At 42.7% G+C, this 21979-nt stretch overlaps 1 protein-coding gene across 1 annotated transcript; it reads right to left on the bottom strand.

The window, feature by feature from the left end:
- Nucleotides 1–201: 201 nt before the first annotated feature.
- Nucleotides 202–21935, bottom strand: LOC128423484 (sperm flagellar protein 2-like). The gene is made up of 10 exons (XM_053408653.1): nucleotides 21764–21935; nucleotides 17658–17760; nucleotides 16044–16296; nucleotides 12381–12551; nucleotides 8464–8604; nucleotides 8002–8078; nucleotides 5013–5211; nucleotides 3824–4012; nucleotides 2632–2819; nucleotides 202–776 (listed from the first exon to the last, which is right to left on the bottom strand). The coding sequence occupies exons 1-10, from the start codon at nucleotides 21819–21821 to the stop codon at nucleotides 581–583; spliced, it is 1575 nt and encodes a 524-aa protein (XP_053264628.1). The 5' UTR covers nucleotides 21822–21935; the 3' UTR covers nucleotides 202–580.
- Nucleotides 21936–21979: the final 44 nt, after the last annotated feature.

Raw genomic sequence — 21979 nt, 5'->3', positions numbered from 1 at the left:
ATTATGTACTTAGCTATAATTTCTCTTCTTAAGATTCCTGCATGGAGATGATAATGATAAAAGCTTTTTCTCAGAATTGCCTTATATAAAAAGTAATGATATTGAAATAAGCTGATCTCAAAATACCAGGAATCTGACTAGAAAAAACTAATCCACCTTTTTATCAGATACAAATTCTGTTGTATGAAATAAGACTACTCATTCTGTGACAGACGTGGCGTTTATTTCACATTAGATTTTGTGGACTCCTTTATGTTACATTTTCTAGCACAGTGGAATGTACTACAGTTTAACTTCTGCTGAAATAACAGCTATGTAACTCACTTCTCACAAATGTGTGGTGATCCTGCATATTGAGGTTACTGCATTTGTGTGTCAAACAGCAAAACAGTTGATGACAGCACAGCCTTCCAAAATGGCAACAATTCAAAGTATAGCCTAGTCCCAGAAAGACAGATTATGTAGTACATTTAACTACGTGGGCTAAACTAATATAAACTATTATATGAAATCTATGCAGCATCATGGACAAAAGGTGGCAGTCATGAGCAATGATTTTAACGAGCTGCATTTTCTTCCACTAGGCCATGTCAGTTGGGAGTACCTTATATTCATCATAATCTTTTTCATCTAGTAAATTCATTTTGTCCAGTTCTACTAATTGTCCTGGAGTTGGTTCATCTGGCAAAGGCATTTCAATCTCAGCTTGCTCATAAATCGGTTTTCCTTTTAAGAATAGCTCTTTCCAGTCACGCATCAGCTTTATTGGGATTAAGCTGAGGAAATCAAGCAAATATATATATATATATATTAATAAATCTGTGGTCAGATCGATTAAAGCATGCTTTCTAAGAGTTACATGGATCAATAGCAACATCAAATAGGCAACACAAAGAAAGAATAAATTAAAACATGAACTACAATGGTACCTCGGGTTAAGTACTTAATTCGTTCCGGAGGTCCGTTCTTAACCTGAAACTGTTCTTAACCTGAAGCACCACTTTAGCTAATAGGGCCTCCCGCTGCCGCCACCACGCAATTTCTGTTCTCGTCCTGAAGCAAAGTTCTTAACCCGAGGTACTATTTCTGGGTTAGCGGAGTCTGTAACCTGAAGCGTATGTAACCTGAAGCGTATGTAACCCGAGGTACCACTGTACTCTGAAGAGAACAGAATTCAACGTGGTTCCCATTTATTACCAAGCCAAAGTGAGTACGCACAGGCATGCATTGACACACTTCACTCCTCCTTTAGTTTTCCTGCTGCCAATGCTTCCTGGAGCTGAGCCATGTTTTGGCTTAGCATTACATGTGAATCTAGGCTCATGGTCTGCCTTTCACAGACAAACCATGAGTGGCAGCAAGCCAAGAACAAACTTTGACTATAGCTCATGGTTTGTCTGGAGCAAGACAAACCACAAGCCCAGGTTCAGATGTAATGCTAAACTAAACCCAAGTGTTCTCTGTGGCTAGGAATGCTTCTTATCAGTTCTGTCTGGTTTGCCAGTTCCTAGAAAGGAGTAGCTCATGTGTTGATAACCTAGAGGCTGGATTACTACAAAAAGGCTCTATGTGGGGCTGCCCTTGGGCCTGGTTTGGAAGCTCTGGTTGGTGCGGAACAAAGAAGCAAAAGTGCTGATGGGGGAACATGGCTGACAACATGAGACACCATTGTAGAAAACATCTGCACTGGCCCAAGTGCAGCTAAGCAAGATTCAACGACTTGCATTAAGGACTTTTAATTAATTTTAAGCCCTGAACAACTTAGGGTCTCTTACAGACTGTGTGAACCATTATATTCCACCTTGATCACTGAGATCATCTGCAGGAGCGTCATTCACTGTCCCCCAAATTGGCGAGACTCATTTGACAGCAACAAGAAACTGAGCCTCTAGTGTCATTGACCTAGTCTTCTGGAAGACTCTGCCAATAAAGTTTCAGCAGGAACCTTCTGTTTGAACTTTAAAGCACCTGTTGAAAACTTTCCTATGCTGCCATGCTTACACTGACAATGAACATATGACCTTCTGAAACAGCTGATTTTAAAATGTGTATATGGTTTTTATTGTATGGTTCAATGTATGTTTGTGGTAAACCTCTGTGATATGTACATTTTAAAATAAATAAACAGGAGATAAGCTTGCAAAATGGCTTTCTCTTTACTATTATCCAAACTATTATGAGAAACATGAACTGCTTAACAAAGAAAGAGTAAATCACAAAGTTACAAATATACTGGTTTCTTACATAATTAAATGTACAGGATATTTTTTTCTTTTTTAAAAATTAAATGACTAATGATATCACCTAGGTCAATGATGGCGAATCTGTAGCCCGCCAGATGTTGCTGGACTCCAACTCCCATCTGCCCCAGTCAGCTTGGTCAATGGTGAGGGATGGTGGGAGATGAAGTCCAAAAGGATCTGGATCTGGTTACCCAACCTGAATTAGTGTTTGGACTTGGTTGCAGATTGTTCTGCCTGTGGCTTCTTGGCTGCTTTACTGTCCAAACTCTTGGGGCTCCTAATGAAGAACGATCTATTTCTGCAGCTTTGGAATGAGTGTAAAACATTTACTTTCCCCAGTTCAGTGGGGGTAAACCAAGCCAAGTCCCGCCAGAATAAAACAACTTACTTGTTTGTCAACGTTCGATATTCTCCTATTTTAGTTGATAAGTCAATGATTTGCTCAACCACTTCCCAACAAATTGAATAGTGCTTCTTATAGCGATCTTCAGCTCTTTTGGCAGCAAGCATTGCATGCAGCTGTTTTTCTTTCAGGGCCTGTTCCTCCTGCTCAATTTTCTCTTGCTTCGCAAGAGCCTAAAAGGAGTTGGACAAAAAATGTAAGCAGAATGTCACCCAAATTTCATGATCCCTGGCCACAGTCCAAAATCCATGTGATCTCACATGACTTCCTTCCACTGCAAATGTTTCTCTCTTAATGCCTAATTTGAGGAGTGCTGCAGAATTTCAGTGGCTGTGGGTTTGAGCTTACTTTATCACTGTGAGATGGCCAAGAGTGGTGTGGTGCATTAGTGACTAGCACAGCGGGGCCGGATTGCTGACCAGTTTTCCCAACACTGCACATTGCTGCTAATTACTGTTAGGGAAAAGGGGAGGGGCAAGCCAATAGGGAGCTCAGGGAGAAGCCTGGGCTATTTGTTTGCCTGCACAGTGATGATTAGAAGCCAACACATACAAACCTGGCACTGCTCTGTGCACTCTGTAAATTAGCCGTAACCCCTACATGGGACAAATCTCCACCTGGCAGCACAAGATGAATGCATTCACATCCACAGTGCACACCATTCTCAGCACTTTCAAGCTGCATTAGAATGCAACCAAACCTAACACTTAGTATGCATATATGCTATAACAGCTCATGCTCACCAAAAAGATATATAAAAGGCTTTGCTGTATTATTATTATTATTATTATTATTATTATTATTATTATTATTATTACTATTTTGTTCTGGCCTTGCATCCTCTAATTCTGGCAGTAGGCTAAGAAAATAATGTTCTGGCCAGGCTTACAAAGTTGCTTCCCAGCCTAAGGGAAACTGGTATATTGGAGGAGTTGATAACCTTCCGCTTCCACCAAGCACTAAGTGTCAACCATTTTCTGTGTCCTTCTATTCTGCTGATTACGTGGGTTTCTTTGGCAACAAGTTGGAGCCCTTTAACCATATACCTCCAAAGCAGCTTGAAGGCAAATTCAAGCCGGAATAAATGCAATTGCGAATGTAAGAGACAAGACAGACCAAGAGCTTTCTTTTTTTAAAAAAGATGATGATGATGGAAGAGAAAATAATGAATGTTTACCTCCTCTCTATCAAGAGCTTCTTGGAATTCTTTGAGCCGTCTCTCTTCAAACTGCTTTTCTCTGTAAATCCTGTTCTGCCACATCACTTCTTTCTCGTGCCGCACGTGCAGCAGTTGCACAGCGATCCTCCGCTCTTGCTGGGATTGTCTCATTAGCCGGTTGATGAGCTGCTCTTCTCTATATGCCTCCTGAAATAAAATTAAAAGACAACCTACGATAGTATGCTTAACTACTTCCACCCCTTGCTATGTATGAAAAAAGCAAAAGAACAAACTGAAAATCCATGGTAGGTCCATGGTAAACTCAATTGAACTGAGTGGGACCTGCTTCCAAGTAATCATGCACTGCACATTAGATTACCCCCTGCTAAGTGCTAAGCAGGAGCCCCTGTATGTAGTCTGAAAACTGCTACAACTGCTGCCCTTTGAAGTTTCAGTGTTGTGTCAGCTTTTTCTTGCTACCATTTTGCTTAACATCAAGCCTGATGAGGAGCTCTGAAGAACAAGAAGGCTTGTTTGCACTTTTGGTTGGACTCCATAAAAACTATGGCTGTCAACAATGCTTCCCAGCCAAAGGAATACACACAGCAGGTAGTTAACTCCTTATTGTCAAATATAGTGTTGCTTCTACAGCTCTGGATGCTTACACACACTATTCCCAGGTTTGCGCTCTATGGAGCAGTTGCAGCAACAGGGGGCCAGTCCCCACCCACCAGCTTATGTATCTTCCCCTGACAGGCTGCACACAAGCAGCCAGAGACTATGCCTGCATGCAAACTTCCTCTGCTCATCCCTTTTCAATCCCTTCCTGGTTCTGGAAGACAGTGGAGCAGGAGAGGGTGGGGAAGTTCCCAGCCCTTAACTTGCCTGGCCTGCCTCTCCCTCCTCTTCTGATGCATCCTGTGCTCCACCCTGCAGCTCTGAAGCTTCCCCTCCTTCCAACTCTTGCCTCTTGGCTGGTACAGTTCCTCGCAAATCACTGATCCCCACTCCCAAGTCAGACTCCAGCCCCCTTTCCCGGTGCACACTTGTCAGTGTCCTGCCAGTCCCTGAAAATGCCCAACTACAGATTTCCCTTCACTAATGGGCCTCACTATGGTAGTTGTGTATCTTAGCACAAACTGATAACTCGCTGCCACTTTGTCAGTGTGTAACCCAAAAATCTAAGAAAGCAGTACATCTAACTCACTTCTTGTGCTTCATGGGCTATTAATTGCTCCCTTAACATCTTCCGTCGTCTTTTCTCCCGTTGTTCACGGGCAAAGGTATCCTCCTCAAGACGTTTCTGAATTTTCCTGATATATTCATCATCTGAGTAGGTGTTCAACAGGTCAGTGATGGCTGGAGTTGTATCCAGTTCCTGTGAAGGCACTGCCGAATGCACCATGCTAAAATAATAATTGGGGGCATCAAGTGTTATATAAATATCTATACAAGGCACAAAGGAACTACCACCAATCTGTCTCATCAAATGTTGTGACTATTGTCAATGATTTTCACAGTGCTGTCAATCCTTGCACAGAGCTTTATAGAGTTGCATAGTGTTTGTGTGTGGAATCAGAGCATTTCAGGAAGCACCTCTCCACTTTTGCAGCTTCAGCCTCCTATGGCTCTCCAGGGCCATCTTGCCCCCACGATGCCTTGCTCTGAGGAAGGGTTCTATTCACAGATGTGGTGCCCTTCTTCAGAGGGGAGGCACTCTGAGGTGAGAAGACCCAGGTGACCTATAGGAACGCCACAACCACTTTGCGATGGTGGCAGAAACTGTTTAAAGAAAGGAGAAGCATCTGTTTTTTACTTACATGCTTCTATCTTCCTCCAAAGTCTTTAGGACTTTAAAGTTCTGGGTGTTAGGATATAGTTCCATTCCACCTTAAAAGGTACAGGCATGACTGTTGTGTGTCACATGCCTGTTTACTTCCAGCACAGTCTGCTGGGAACTTCCATTTTGTATATTGCTTTTGTATTGCTAATTAGCGTGCTTGGTAGCTTCAGAAGGCTACTGAGGCTCAAGTCACTGATTGATGCTGTTCCGGGAACCAGTGATCGCCTGGCTGCCGTCCGGTGGCTGGAGCCAGCTGGGGGCCTGCCTGATGCCCCCGTCTCCCTGGCAGTATCCCAACACTGGGAGCCTGGGCTCTTTCCATTTTACTTATCTACCACCCTTTTGAAAGTGCTAAAAGGAGAACATTCAACAAAAAGGAGGCAGCTGCTGTCCCACAGTGCTCAAGCGTGAAACTAGATGCAATGCTAATCATGTGTCTGGCCTTTACATGCTTGGTTTTTTTGTTTACAGTGGTACCTCGGGTTAAGTACTTAATTCGTTCTGGAGGTCTGTACTTAACCTGAAACTGTTCTTAACCTGAAGCACTTTAGCTAATGGGGCCTCCTGCTGCGCCTCTGCAGCACAATTTCTGTTCTCATCCTGAAGCAAAGTTCTTAACCTGAAGCACTATTTCTGGGTTAGCAGAGTCTGTAACCTGAAGCGTATGTAACCTGGAGCGTATGTAACCCGAGGTACCACTGTACTATGTAGGGGATGTGCTGGGTGCTAGGGGTGAGGGCACACAATCCAGATTGGAACAACCATGAAGTGTGCGGGTAGGTGATGGAGGGAAGAGAGGGTATTTAGCTCTATGACTGTTTCATACAGTTTGTGGCTCTTATAGATGATTCAGTTTTTTTAAAATTTAAATTTTAATTGTTTAATTATTTGGAAATTGTTCTGGGAATATGACCGAAGGGCAGTGTATAAAAAAGATTAGCATAGCTCCCCTATGATCCATTTGCTGCACTTGATTGAACCTGTGTAGAACCTGAACTACTGGTGCATAAAATCTATTGGCAGAACAGCTTTTTAAAAAGTATCTTTGGGGGAAAGGCATTTACTGTTGAAGTTCAGGATAAATCATCACTAAGGGATGATACTGAAAATGGTTCAGTCTTCCAAATGGAAGAGAGGGTTAGGATTAGGCAATGGAAGTGGATGGAGTGATCCAATGGAGCACACATGGTATAATAAGACTTTCAGAAAGCTTTTGATAAAATCACTGGCCGAAGACTCCTGAGTAAGTTTAATAGTCATGGGATAAAAGGACAGGTCATCTTATGGATCAGTAAATGCTTAAATAACAGGAATTAGAGAGCAGGTTCTCACAGTGGAAGGATGTAACACCTGAGGTCTCCCAGTGTTCAGTGTTGGTCTCTGGAGTAAGGGGTGAGCAATTAAGCGACTAACTTTGTTCATAATAATAAATTGCTCAGGGTGACAAGAACAGAAAAGGATTGCAGAGAGCTCAAGAAGGTTCTCTCCAAACTGGGTGAATGGTCAGTAAAATGCCAGATGCAATTCACTGTAAGCAAGTGTAATGTGATGTACATTGTGACAAACGGTCCTAACTTCACATATATCCTAATGGGGTCTGAACTGGTGAGAGACTGGCCATGAAGGAAATATTGGGATCATGGTGAAAATAGTAATTGAAAATGGTAAACCAGCGTGTGGCAGCTGTGAAAGATGCAAATTCCACATTGCATTAGGAAAGGAACTGAAAATAATATTTCCAATTATAGGTAGTGTACTTGGAATACAGTTCTGGTCAACACACCTCAAAAAAGAATATTGTTGAACTGGAAAAGGTTCAGAAAATGGCAACCAAAATTATCATGAAGCTAGAACAACTCCCCTATGAGAAAGAAAACAGCAATTGGGGGTTTTAATTTACAAAAAAGGCAAGTAAGGGGGAACATGGTAGAGGGGTATAGCAGGATACCTGGGGCGTAGAAAGTGGACAGAAAGGTTTTCATTTGAAGTCCTACAATTGCTTTAGGAACCCCAAGATACTCTGGAGTAGAACTATATACCATGATTCTTAAACTGTACATATCACTCCAATAGCACGTGAAAAAGCATGCGTATAATAAACCACAAGTCAATATAAAGTACTTCCAACAAAAAATTAAAACGAAGAAGGCAATGTTTCCAGCAAGCAGAATTTAATGTCAGTGCAGTAACTTCCAACACGTTTTATCTGCCCATCTGCATGACAAGCTATTTGCCTAGAAAGAATGCTTATTAACCAGGTGACTGGCAGCTTCAAGACTGGGAGACCCTCACTTGCTTCAGTTTCCACGTGGAACAGCAAGTCTACCCAGAAGTCACTTGTTCCAAACATTACCTCTCAGTGAGCCTAGTAGGCATGCCACTCTCTTTCTTCATCTGCTTTTCAAACTTCTTAATTTCTGCATAGGTGATCTGAAAAACAAGCAGGCACGTCTGAATCTCCTTCCTTTTGTCAATGCCCTGCAACACAGGGGAGGCATCTTCTTCAGCTCGAAGGCCACACACCTTCACAGCTAACCTGCCAGGGTCCCCAAGCCCCTTCCCAAGAGCTATTCTACCAGAATGCCACTTACACAGACATGCACACATTCTTCAGACATCATGATACACAATGGATGATTAATTCCATAGATACATAACTGATAATTCTACAAATACTTTCCCCCCTCCGAATCTCATTAAGCAAACTTTGTTTCCAAGTGGAGGCATTTGGGATGCAGTGCCAGAGCAATGAATACTTAGTGCATTTCTCTGCCTATGATTTTTTAATTTCCAGTTCTAAAAGTTCAGAACTTACCTCTGCTTCCTTCCTCCTTCTCATAATCTTTTGGTCTTCAATTGCCTTGACGGGGCGCTGCAGTACTGGTTTGGGAATCTGGATAATTGCTGCTTGAATTTTAGCCATTATTTCATGCTGCCTTCGATTTTCTACCATTTTCTAAATATCCAATGAGAAGGTAATGAGCTATTTAAAACTGGCTACTGACTGTTAAGTAAGTATTAATTACCCACAAAGCGCTATCATTTTAGAGTCACTTTCTGCCCACACAAAGGTCACAAGCATATTACAAAATTGGGAGGAGTAAATAATGGGAGCTTTTTTGTTTTTTAAAAAAACAAAGCAAAAAGAAAATGAGATATTATGAGAAGTTAAAGGGCTTATAATCACAGCATCTCAAATAAGTTCACCATTTCTTTCCATTTGGAATTTGTTACATGTTGGACCCCTGAACGGTTAAGTCCAGTCAAAGGTGACTATGGGGTTGTGACATTCATCTCGCTTTCAGGCCGAGGGAGCCGGTGTTTGTCTGCAGACAGCTTTCTGGGTCATGTGGCCAGAACGACTAAACCGCTTCTGGTGCAACGGAACAACATGACGGAAACCAGAGCGCACGGACACGCCGTTTACCTTCCCACCACAGCGGTACCTATTTATCTGCTTGCACTGGTGTGCTTTCAAACTGCTAGGTTGGCAGGAGCTGGGGCAGAGCAACGGGAGCTCAACCTGTCAAGGGGACTCAAACCGCTAACCTTCTGATCGGTAAGCCCAAGAGGATCAGTGGTTTAGACCACAGCACCACTCTCGTCCCTATCTGTTACATAAGAACATAGGAAACTCCCTTATATGGAATCAGACCATTGGTCTATCTAGCTCAGTACTGTCTGCACTGACTGGCAGTGGATGTCTAGGGTTTCGGGCAGGAGTCTCTCCCAGCCCTACCTGGAGATGCTGGGAATGGAACCTTGGACCTTCTGAATGCAAAGCAGATGTCCTACCTATGAGCATGCCCAGGGGTGGATTCTCTGCAAGCAAATGATGGGCCGCAGGGTAGTGCAAGTCACACAGAGCCCTGCCTCCTGTTTGTCAAGTGCTACCCAGACTGCTTGGGACGCAGGTGGAGCTGTGGGTTAAACCACAGAGCCTAGGACTTGCCAATCAGAAGGTTGGCGGTTAGAATCCCTGCAATGGGGTGAGCTTCCGTTGCTCAGTCCCTGCTCCTGCCAACCCAGCAGTTCAAAAGCACGTCAAAGTGCAAGTAAATAAATCGGTACCGCTCTGGCGGGAAGGTAAACGGCGTTTCCGTGCGCTGCTCTGGTTTGCCAGAAGCGGCTTAGTCATGCTGGCCACATGACTCGGAAGCTGTGCGCCGGCTCCCTCAGCCAATAAAGCGAATTGAGCGCCGCAACCCCAGAGTCGGCCACAACTGGACCTAATGGTCAGGGGTCCCTTTACCTTTACTTTTACCCAGACTGCAATAGGACATCCTACCATGTCACACAGGAGGAACTTGCTGCTGGATGTGGGATGGCACATTCCTCACAACCTACTGTATTTTTCACTCCATAAGACACACTTTTTTCTTCCAAAAAAGTAAGGGGAAATGTCTGTGCGTCTTATGGAGCGAATGCGTGGTCCCTGGAGCTGAATTGCCCAGGGGCAAAAAGCAGATCATGCTTTTTTATATATATATAAAAAGGGGAAGTGGGTGTTGAAACAAAGCCGCTGATCGTTTGCCAATCGGGGAGAGAGATAAGGGATGCTAGAGATAAAGGAGGCTGCCGGGGGGGGGGGAGTAAAAGCCCATGGATCCTCAGGATTTTTGCATTGGGTCACCCCAAATTCACCATCAGATCACATAGCATGTCCATGGATATAGCCTGCACACACAAAAAATCACCCACCCACTGTTGCGTGGGGCCGCAATGGCGCAAAAACGTGGCTACAAAGCACGGATCCACATGGATACTCAGGATTTTTGCATTGGGCTACCCCAAACTCACCGTCAAATCACATGTCTGTGGCCACAGCATGAACCACAAAAATCATACATCCACTGTTTCGTTCAGAATTTTTTCCCCTTGTTTTCCTCCTCTAAAAACTAGGTGCGTCTTATGGTCGGGTGCGTCTTATGGAGCAAAAAATACGGTACATGGTTTTCACACTTGGTGGCAGTATGCAGCATCTTCAGGCAATCACCAGGGTCTGAGTGCCCCAGTGGGTTCCTAGTCTTAACACAGGGCCCACTGTTAGCTGACAGCTACTCTGTACTCCTCGGGTGAGACAGCTTGGAGAAAACTGAAAATGGTGGCTCTAAGCTGCCCATAATAATGGCAGCTATACCTACACAGGGCCCCCACAAGCTAGCACTTTGGCACGTGCCCCCTCAAAACCTGGTACCGGTCCTATTTACTTTAATAATCACAGAGTAACAAGCTGAACAGCTATAATGAAGATGTAATTGAAAAGTAGTCTGCCACCTCATGCAAGTGCACTGGAAGTGTGACTCAGCGTAAGTTGAAAAATTGTTATTTTTATAAATAAATTTCCCATAGAAACTGCAGCTAAATAACATGATTTATCACAGCAGGATTCATTTTCTTATGTTCAGAGTCAAGCTTCAGGCTAAAACCTATTTCAGGAATCATGAAATGTTGCATTGGAAATAACCTCCCCCGCCAGTGTTCAAAGTAGGAGGGGTGGAGCGACTGTAAGCCTAAACCCAATTGCTTTGGACTGCTGTCTTATTCCAAATGATGATGCCCTAGATCAAACTGTTACTGAGGCATATTATTAAGTAAATGATTCAAATAAAATGTGGATAGGTAAAGAGTTTTTGCATGGATGTGCAAAGCTTGAAAAGTGGGGGCAAAATGGTATTTGACCAAAGATTTAAAAAAAACACCCAAATTCAGGAAGAAGACTTATGCCTAGAAGCAACTTTCCACACTCGCAACCACTGCAGATATGTATCTCCAACCCACTGGTCATTTGTGCCCCATTAAACTGACTCAATGTGTCTTTTGACGCCCAAAGAGATCCATATCCCCACAGAACACATTCTTGACCTCCCACTGAAGTCTCCCCACAGCCACTGCCAACGTGATTGCTGGGAAGATTTAGTGCAGATTTATCCAGGAAATGTTGGCCTTGGGTGGAAAAAGGTTTGCCCACCCCTGCTCTGGAGTCAGTTGCTTTAATGTGTTATGCACAAGACTGCTCTTGAAGGCAAAATGGAAGTTAACAGTGTTGCATGCTGCAGCTTGTGTCCCTCCTATTGGGAGGCAATAACCTATTCAGCCAGCTTTGCAAGAACTGCATTAGTTGCCAATTTGCTGCCAGGCTAAACGCAAGGCACTGGTGCTTGCTATTAAAGCCCCCTGCAGTCTAGGATTCATATACTTCAAAAGCAACCTGAATCCTACCCCCAAGCACTGGAATGACACTCCAGCATCACCTTCAGCGATATACAAATGAAACTAAGGGATCGTCTGCACTTTTACTTGTCCTGTGCCTGGAAAGCATGGGTCCAAGAGGTTTTATGATTATCCTGTGCTTTCTAGGCACGAGCCCCATTGGTTTTGCCTTTACCCCACTACTTTCCCCCAGAAAACCCACTCTTTAATGCTAACTCGGAACAAACTGTAATCCTTCAAAAACCCAATTGCTGTTTGCTCTGATTCAGCGCTATACTACAGGTTTTGTGGGGCAAACGGAACCAATTCTAGCTGAATTAAATGAAAACACTACAATTTATTTCCATTAGCTTTCTATTATACATACAACACAAACCTCATTTACTTAGAAATAATTCCCACTGTGTTTGATGCAGCTGGTGGGAAAATTCATAGGCTTAAGCATAAAACAATGCGCAAACATTTCCTGCAGCTCTGAGGTTTTTATAAAAAAAAAATTAAATTAAATAGGCTTCTCACATTTTCAAATTGTTCAACAATTTTTTCGGCCTGAATTTTCTTTGCTTGCTGTTGCTCCACAAACTGCATCCGAGCTATCTGACTTTCGAGGTCCTTGGCTTTGCTGTGAAAGTTGTCTGAAATCTGCTGCAGTGTCAAGTCTACCTGACGCGGCACTAGACATTTAAGGCGCTGAAATGAGAAGATTTTCCAAAAGATTTGAAGAAATCTTTATATACCGCATTGAGTCACAGTAAACTCCTTATACTTAGACATAACTTTTTCTCCATCTAACCAAGCATTGCCTACTCTGACTGGCAGCAGATCTCTAAATTCTCAGGCAAAGAAAAGTTCTTCACATCCCCTCCTGCCAGCTTCTTTTAACTAGAGATACCAGGGCCTGAATTACATGCAAAGCAAATGCTCTACCTCTGAGCCCTGGTCAAATTAGGACAGCTTTTTACATGTCTGAAACATATTTTATCTTGGCCTAGTTTTGGATAAAAGGTAAAGGGACCCCTGACCATTAGGTCCAGTCGTGGCTGACTCTGGGGTTGCGGCACTCATCTTGCTTTATTGGCCGAGAGAGCCGGTGTACAGCTTCCGGGTCATGTGGCCAGCATGACTAAGCCGCTTCTGGCAAACCAGAGCAGTGCACGGAAACGCCGTTTACCTTCCCGCCAGAGTGGTACCTATTTATCTACTTGCACTTTGACGTGCTTTCGAACTGCTAGGTGGGCAGGAGCTGGGACCGAACAACGGGAGCTCACCCTATTGTGGGGATTCGAACCGCTGACCTTCCGATCAGCAAGTCTTAGGCTTTGTGGTTTAACCCACAGCGCCATCCGCGTCCCTTAACTCACAGCTACAGGGATGAGTGAATCCATTGATTTCAGTTTCTCCTTTTTCCAAACTTCAGTTCTCCACATTTTCACATCAGTTTGCATTTTTTTAAAATAAAAAAGGGAGGGGCTTGTGAAAATTCACCAGCATCTTAGTGTGAATTTCTCCTAATATATGCATGTTTGTATGCAATTTTCCCAAACGTACACATTTTCCATTATATAACACCTTTTAGTATGTGCAGTTAATATATGCATTTTTAATACACATTCTACCCTAAAATCTGCATTTTTTTACACATTACTTTGTCTAAGAGCTGTACTGCAAAAATTCAGAGGAGTGCAATTTTTAAAGGATGGCTGCATCTCCACATTGTTTAAGAAAGTGTGATCTGGGTAGGTTTACCTTTAAATGTGAATCGAGTCAAATTTCTCCCCCATCCCTAATACCATTTGCTGCACTTCATAGTTTTGCAGAGCTAGCAACGTCCAGATTAACAGCATCCACTGCCAGCTAATATGGTCGAAGCACTGTGGTTTGTAATCTGCAGAACTAAAGGTGGTGGCAACCACCTTTGATTTCTGCTAAATCAGCGAATCTGCTAAGTCTTACTCTTTTTTAACTGGCAGCCATGGTGATGACAGGAATGGAAAAAATTAACTGTGCTTGGAAATATTTGCTGCTTCTCAGTGACAGTCGTGTGAGATTTTGACATCTTGGATGACAATATGATTGGAAGGAAATTTCATGCCATCAGCATAATGTGCCGTTAAGGAATGTGAAGAAGACGACAGCCTTGATGCCCAAACATACATGGAATCATGGCTGTTTTGGAAAGCAAGCACTGGAATGCATCAGGGCGCATATACTCTAGGTGGAGAAGAAGTAAGGGTTCCAGTTACGCTTAGATTATTGTAATCCGCAATCGACATTTTATGTAAGATCACCTACAAAAGTAATTAAATTGATATAAAAGATGGGAAATTCCATCTTCCAGATACAGTTCCTGTTCAGTATAAAAGGTGCTTCACAGAATCATTTTCACTCTCTGCTTGCTCCCTGTTCAACTCTGCTTTGCATGCTTTTGCCCAGCTGCAGGCCTGGATGAGTAGCTCTTCCAAAATGTGATTATGTGAGAGAATTTAGAAATTCCATTTCACAACTAGTTGGGCTAGAGGAAGTTAGAAGGTGGCCAAATCCTTAGGACATTTTAAAGCTATTTTTTCTAAAAGTATTACATTGCTATATTGCATTACATTGATTTATTTCATTCCTATTTCCTCATATCACCATTTGCTATATGAAGATTATAATATTCCTCCAATGAAGCACTGTACACCAACCAACAGACTGATTTGCTTCAGTTGCAATCCTAGTTTTTATCTGTTTCCCTGGGATGCTATTGAGCAAATGATTAGAGAATTCAATTAATGTTGGTGCATTGACCAGGAATGGGTGGTTAAGTAAGCACTGATTGCTGATCAGCGCTTCTGCTCAGCTACTAGCTGAGGCTACACACACACCTAAAGCTGCTGGATCAATTTAAAAACCCTGAGCACTACAACTATTTGTGGACATGGCTCTAGAGAGGGGCACATGCATGAATGCCTGCTTCTACACATGAATCCTCCCTTGCTGGCTCAAGGTTACATTCTTTCAGAAAGCTTTGTCAACTGTCCATCAATTTGATAAAAGAATGTGTTAATTTATTGTTTAGTGAAGCAGCCCAGCTCAACATAAATTAAATACCTCATGAAGCAAAACCAGGGAGCATAAAAGCCAATGATTTCTTTAAAAATAAAATAAATAAAAATAAAAAAATCATTTTTTATTTAAATCAGATTTTTTAAATTTTTTTTATAAATTTAAATTGGATTTTAAAATAAAATGCTTTTGGAGGAAAAAAAATCTTTCTAAAGATAGTTTTTTCTCCTTCCAATAAAGTACAGCAGAAAAGTTGTCCAAATATAAACAGTTAACTTACCAAACCTCACAATAATTTCATAATTATCTATGTATTTCTAATGGTATAACCAAATCAGTAATTTTTGACATAACTGTATAAACAACTCTGAAAATTTATTATTCCAAAAATGAAACCTTCATCTGGTTGTAAATATTAAGATTATACCAGCAGCAATGCTTTTCTGTAAAAAAAAAAGTGATTTAAATCAAGTCTTACTGACCAGTGGTTTAAATCATGATTTAAATCAAATCCACCCTGAGCAAAACTAAATCAAAGAAAAGGTTTGCAAGTGAAAAGGAATGCCAGCCACCTCAGTGTAGATTTGGCCTGAAATATGTAGCTAATTTAAAGTTATTCTTGCCCTTACAGTAGTACAGCCAGCTTATACAGAGTGAGGATGTATGTGTGAGGATGGAACATATGTTCTGAAAGATTTACAGCTCTGATCTCCTTATTTAGCCTTCTGGGCCTTTTGCCCAGTTTCAGCTTGCCAAGATAGAAACCAGGAACAAATGGCCAAAGCTATTTGTTGTGAGACTGAAAATGCAAGGAACTATGCAGATACCTGCTGGGACACTGCGAAGCAAAGAGATCAGAGAGTTCTTAAAGTGGCTATTAGTTTGGTGAAAGCGAATTTAGAGTAACCTCTAGAGCAGAGGTAGCCAATATGTGTCTTGAAAGTGGTGCTGGACTTCAACTCCCATCAATTAAGTCACTGCATCCTTTACACAGAGATTCAGTAGACGAAACAGAAATTTAGTTTACAGGAATTCTATTTTGATCTCTCGTGTCATAGGTATATATCTAACAGGTATAGTCACATGTGATGTTCTGCTTCTCTATTGGGAAAGGTGTTCTTATCTCAACAAGCTCACCTCTCGATACATTTCAGTTCCCACGCTCTTGAGCTTTGCGGGAGCTGAGGGTCTCATTGCATCCATGGCAACTCCAGTGAGTCCTGCTTTTTTCTTTTTCTCTAGAGCCACATACAATTGGTAGATCAGTTTGGTGGCAGCTCCATGCTGCTCTGTCATGATGTTTCGGGCCACATTCTGGTCAAACTGCACGCCCAGGAGTTGAAGGGTGGGCTCCATGCGAGAAAAGTTGTTAAGTTTCGCACTGGCAAGCCTGGAAACATAAACAGACTCTGCAATTATATAAGGTTCTGAAATGTGAAAATCTTCCCAAAAACTGATCCCAAAGCCCAGCATTCTTCAATAAGCATGTTCATTTATAGAGAGATAGAGCTAAACAAAATTATCATTAGGAACAGATCAAAACGTTTGGGTGACCACATTTTGAAACCTAAAGATTTTGAGCATATGAAACTGCCTTGTACTGAATCAAACTATTGGTCCATTTACAGGATAATCCAATTTTGTCTACTCAGAAGTAAATCCTACTGAATCAAATGAGGCTTGCTCCTAGGTAAGTGGGATTAGGGTTGCAGCCTTACCCCAACATTAATTATTCTGGCCACCATTCTCCAAGGTCTAAGGCAGAGATGTGGCCTAACCCTGACACATTAAATAGGTTTTTATACTAGAGAAACCTGAGTTGGACCCCAGGACCTTCTAGATGGGAAGCATGCACTCACTGAGCTATGGAACCAATCCCAGTTCCTTATCGTATCTATTTGGGTTTTGATAAGCTTTCTTGGGAGCATGGAAATCATCATTCAACAAGTATATATAGCAGGCACACGGGGAAGTGCAGGATGAAATATGTAAACATGGCTACATCCTTCCTCTCCTTTTCCAAGTGGGAAATGTAGTTGCCTAGGACTGTTGGCCAAACATCATTAGTCACCTTTTAGCAATAAACAATATCCCTATTCAGGCATTTGTTTCTGAATGCATGAAGGGGCCTGCAAAAATATGCTGGCCCCACCACCTCTACACTAAAGTGTATGGCAGCAGCATACCTTCCCATCTCAAGAATTGGAAACTCTATGTGCATAGATGGCCTTGAGATTGAGTCAATCACATGTCAGCTGGGAGGCACATGCTGTCATCAAGGGGGATGGGCTAACCCATGCATACCTGCAGATTTACATATGCCTTCAGTATTCCTAAGCTGAGTTTGGGGGGGGACACACTGCATTTTACACCAGCTATCATCTTAATCTATTTAGACTGGCATTGGCATTCAGGCAGGCAGATGTCTAAGTCTTATGTCAAACATCCATGGTCCCGTGGCCTTTCTGGTCCTTCTCCTTTCTGCCACTGCCTGCTCTCTAGCTATCTTCAAGTACGCAAGCAGAGGCAGGAACGTGGAGGAGCAACAACCCTGGCTCTCCCTCTTGTATTGAGCAGTGATGCAGATTGGTCCCAGAGGGAGAAAGCTAATGTATCATCAGTGGCAACAGGCAAGGAGGTAGGCTTCCCCTACTGAGGGCATCTTGCTTAAGCTCCCTATCCCAGGACTCGGAGCCACCACTTAACCTACTATGTTAACCATCTGGTGTTGTGTATATACCATCTACTAACCTGCTTTGCGAAAACTGAGCAAAGTCATCCTGGAGTTCAAACTTGTTGAGAAGTTCTCCGATGAGGTAACCTGAAGAAAACTCGCTGGCAAAAGACTCCATTTCTGGTTTATTTGTAAAGAGAAAAAGGAAATGTTTTTTCTCCCCATTTTTTCAGACCTAAGGGCTGATTCATATCTTACCACCGTGAAGTGCAAGTAACTTTCCTGTGACTTCCTCCCATGCAGTTGCAGTAACATCCAGATCAGAAGCGGCTAACCGGTGGCCCTCAATATGTTGCTGAGCTACAACTACCATCTTCCCCGACCATTGACCATGCTGGAAGGGGACATATCAGAGTTGGAGTCCAACTGGAAGGCCACAGGTTTCCCACCTCTGATCTACACAGAGAAGTCAACACTGCCTTTTCTCAGACCAGGTTTCAGCTAGCATGGGATGAAACCACATGATCCACCTCAACAAGGTGCTTCCGCCATCTAAATCAGGCCTGTACCTGCATGACCCACCAAGTCTATTAACCACACATTGTGGCCTGTGAAACACTCAATGACACTCCCCCTTTTTTCCAGGCCCAGGCAGGCAGCATAAAGGATAGGGTGGTTATCAACCCCTGATGGGTCACTGACTTGGTGTACCACAGATTGCACAGATATGCACTGGGGATTACTGACACTTGTGCAGGCCTGCTCTAGAAGCATTAATGCATGAATTGGCCCTAATGAAACAAATTTTAAAAATGAAGAGCTGCACCCAACTAAGTAATATTCAGCATGTGTTTGTGGGAGGGGTTCATTGGTTTGTTTGTGTTTTATTATGTATTTTGTGTTCTCATTTTGTATTTTTATGTTGTAAACCACCCTGTGATCTTCAGATGAAGGATGGTATACAAATTTAATAAATAATAATAAATAAAATATACTGGTACTCATTCAAGCCAACTGACTTAAGTCACATCCAATTATTTCAATGGGTCTACTTTGAGTATTATTTAGTTGGCTTCAACCTACAGTAAATTATTAAAATAGCAGCAGTTCTCTATTGCCTCTTTTCAGTTCTAACTTAAAAGTAAGCTGTAATAATTTCTTAAATTCTCTGTGTTTCAAGATGCTTCTTCTTCTGGGAAGAGTAAGACAACCCCAATTTGCAATATGAAGAAGCCTTGAGATACAATGGTAATTTGAGAGTTTATAATCGCCTCTCCCACAACCTAAAGAGCTCTAGAATCTGGTAGTTCAGCCTCTCATTAGGGGCATTTCATCTCTCTGTGTGGATGATATTCTTCTCTGGAGGAAAGCCATTTGTAGATCAAATAGTAGGAACAACGGGATAAACATATATCTACAAGGACTGTCTGTACTCCAGAGTCCTTATTAATTGAGGAAATTTGACAGATTTGTGTCCCTTGAAACTGCAGAAGAGTCTCGTGTGATGAAAATCATTGCCACATGGGAGCTTTAGAGGTGTGTTGTGTAACTCAGAATGAACACCATCCACTGTTTTGCTAGGACTGCCAAAAATGTGGAGGTAGTAATGTAAAGTAGACAGGTCACAAAACACAAGGTTATTTGGGAAGCTGCTACCTATTTTTTTAAATATATATATATGAGTTTGAATCAATTAGAACTGATTCAATCAATCCGAAGTGCATTGATTTGCACATGAACAAACTGAAGAAGAAAACACATTTGCAACTTCTTTTTTGATAATGCTTGCATGCGTCACAGCAGGTGCTCTCAGGGGAAGAGGGATTCCTTTGTGTATGAGCAAAGAGAAGATTACACCTGCTACCCACAGTTTTTGTAAGGCTGCACTAAAATACGGTAACTAAATAATATTTTCCCAACTATCTTCTGCCCAATAAGTCAATCAAAAGGTTCTTGAGCCAAATAACTTGAGTTGGCAGCCTTCTTTATTTTGAACAGACCGCTCAGGAGTGTAGGATTGCCAACCTAGAGAAAAGGTCCAAGGAAACAAGACAAGAAATAGCCCCTGCTATTTAATAGTCCCACCCTGCTTCTCTGCCTTTCCCAACTTGCCACGGAAGCAGGAGGATGGATAACAAAGAGGGGGAGCAGTGGGAGATAGATGAGCCAAAGCAGATACAACCTTCTATGGACCTGTTAATAGTATGGTTTGCAGTGATAGGAAACCCATGACACTCCAGATTTATTGGAGTCCAATTCCCATCAACCCCAGACAAGGGCAGGGATGATGGGAATTGCAGCCTAGCAACATCTGGAGGGCTGAAGGTCCACCCATTCCTAGGTTAGAAAACAGTCCATCCTTCAAATATGGTGCTATATAGGGTCTCTAGTTCTTTTAACAAAACTACACTGAGACCATGATATGTCTTTTTGCACATACTGTATGAGCAAACAGTCATTATGGTGTGGAAAACACCAGCCATTCTGTTCATGCAACCCAATGTACAATTCAGGAGTGGGGCTTTCCTGTGCTGCATCATAGTTACATGGAAACAAGGGAACTTCTATATGTCTCGTCTGGCATTACAACTTCAGATTAGGAGAAGCTTCTTGTTGACATATTACAACTCTTACTGCTCTCCATAAAGTATTACTGTCGTTTCATTTTTTAACCAAAGCCTGGTCTCCCTTGATTTCATTGAATTTATTCCAAATGTACCATATCTAAAAACAAATTCCTCTGATCATTGTAGACTCCCAGAATTGATACAAATGCCCACAAAACATTTCAAAATCCCCAGAGTTTCAAGACCCCAATTTCAAAATCAAGGAAGACAACCAAGCTGCATGGAATCCCTCCAAGTGCCATACAGGTTATTTGCTAGTATTAGTTATTAATATTGACACTTAATATTACTGCCTCCCCTGGCTAAACCCAGCCCACTCCCACCAACCCTGCTGGGGCATATTGGTACTCTAGCACAGTTATTAACATCAGTAATAACTTTTTTGTTACTTGGGTGAAAGTTATTTCCACCAATAGAATAGCTGCTCTTTATGCAATTCTGTCATGCAAAGGCAGTCAGAAAGTTGAGTCCTCCTGGTACCTATTTTTCAGTGATGGAAAAATGCGTACTAATGCAAGCACTTTAAACTTAAAGCAGTTTGATCATACTGTCTGTTTTGAATGGGCTCATGCTGTTTAAATTTGCTTGTTTGTATGTTGCATTAGTCTTTTGTTGTCATTGCTGAAGTACTTTTATTTGTTTGTTTCTTACTACTCTACTACCTGCCCTGGGTATATAAATACCCACACCGCATCTGTAAGAATGTAATGGTTTAGTGCGACAGTGCTGAAACTTTGTAACCTCCTGCCTATTGACACCAAACAGACACCTTCGCTGTACTGTAAGCTTTTAGCTGCCTGCCAAAGGCATTTTTATTAATACAAGTCTACCCAGATGTTTAGAAAGTTGGTGTGAGTTTTAATTCATTTTAGTCTATCCTACTACGGCTTTAACTTTCTGCATGTTTTTTTAATTGTGGCTGCCATTCCCCCCCTTTTTTATTGCTAATTGCTAATTTTTTATTGGAAATTTTATTGTTTTATCTCTCTTGTAAACCACTTTGAGGTTTCCACCCACCCACCCCATACAATCAAGTGGCGTGCAGATTTCATGAAACAGTTAAATAAGTAGAATCTACATTAACCAGGGGTAGCTCAGCCGGTAGCGCATGAGACTCCCATCTCAGGGTTGTGGGTTCGAGCTCCACACTGGGCATGACATTAGGGAGGCAAGGCGTTAATGTCATGTTTAGCTGTAAACTCATGCATTGCAGCAGGTCGGACTAGATGACCCGCGTGGCTCCCCTTCTTCTATGAAATGTCTGTGGGGGAAGCAAATGAATCAGCAGCAAAACCGTGCTCCTGAGCATGTGCAAAGCGCCATTCCTCTCACGAGGGGCTAAACAACAAGAGCAAGAGCAAGAAGAAAAGTCTCCACGCGTCTAGGGGTTTTTTGGGGGGGAATCTGGTTTACGGGGGGAAGGATGTTGCCTCAGGCGAGCCGAAATGAAGCGCCTGCCCGCCTGAGAGGGACGCGGGAAGCCGGAGCCCCGCACCTCCCGGGGCTTCCTCGCCCGCCCGCCCGCCTTAGCCCTGCAAGGAGGCTCCCGCACTCACTCACTGCCCGCGAGAGCTTCACTTCTCTGTTCAGCCAATCGCACAGGATGTCCGTCATGGCCGCGAGCGGTCCCGGCTCCTCGCCCGACTGGGCTCCAGGCCGCCTGGAGCGCAGCTCCGCGTCCCGTCACCATGGCGACCCGCTCGGCCGGGAGGAGGCGGCGGGAGGAGCGAGGGCACGCGTGCGCAGCGGGGAAGTCGGGAAAGGCGTCGCTT

This window comes from Podarcis raffonei, chromosome 11, assembly GCF_027172205.1.
Source record: "Podarcis raffonei isolate rPodRaf1 chromosome 11, rPodRaf1.pri, whole genome shotgun sequence".
Lineage (NCBI taxonomy): Eukaryota > Metazoa > Chordata > Lepidosauria > Squamata > Lacertidae > Podarcis > Podarcis raffonei.
This window is presented reverse-complemented; position numbering and strand designations above follow the sequence as displayed.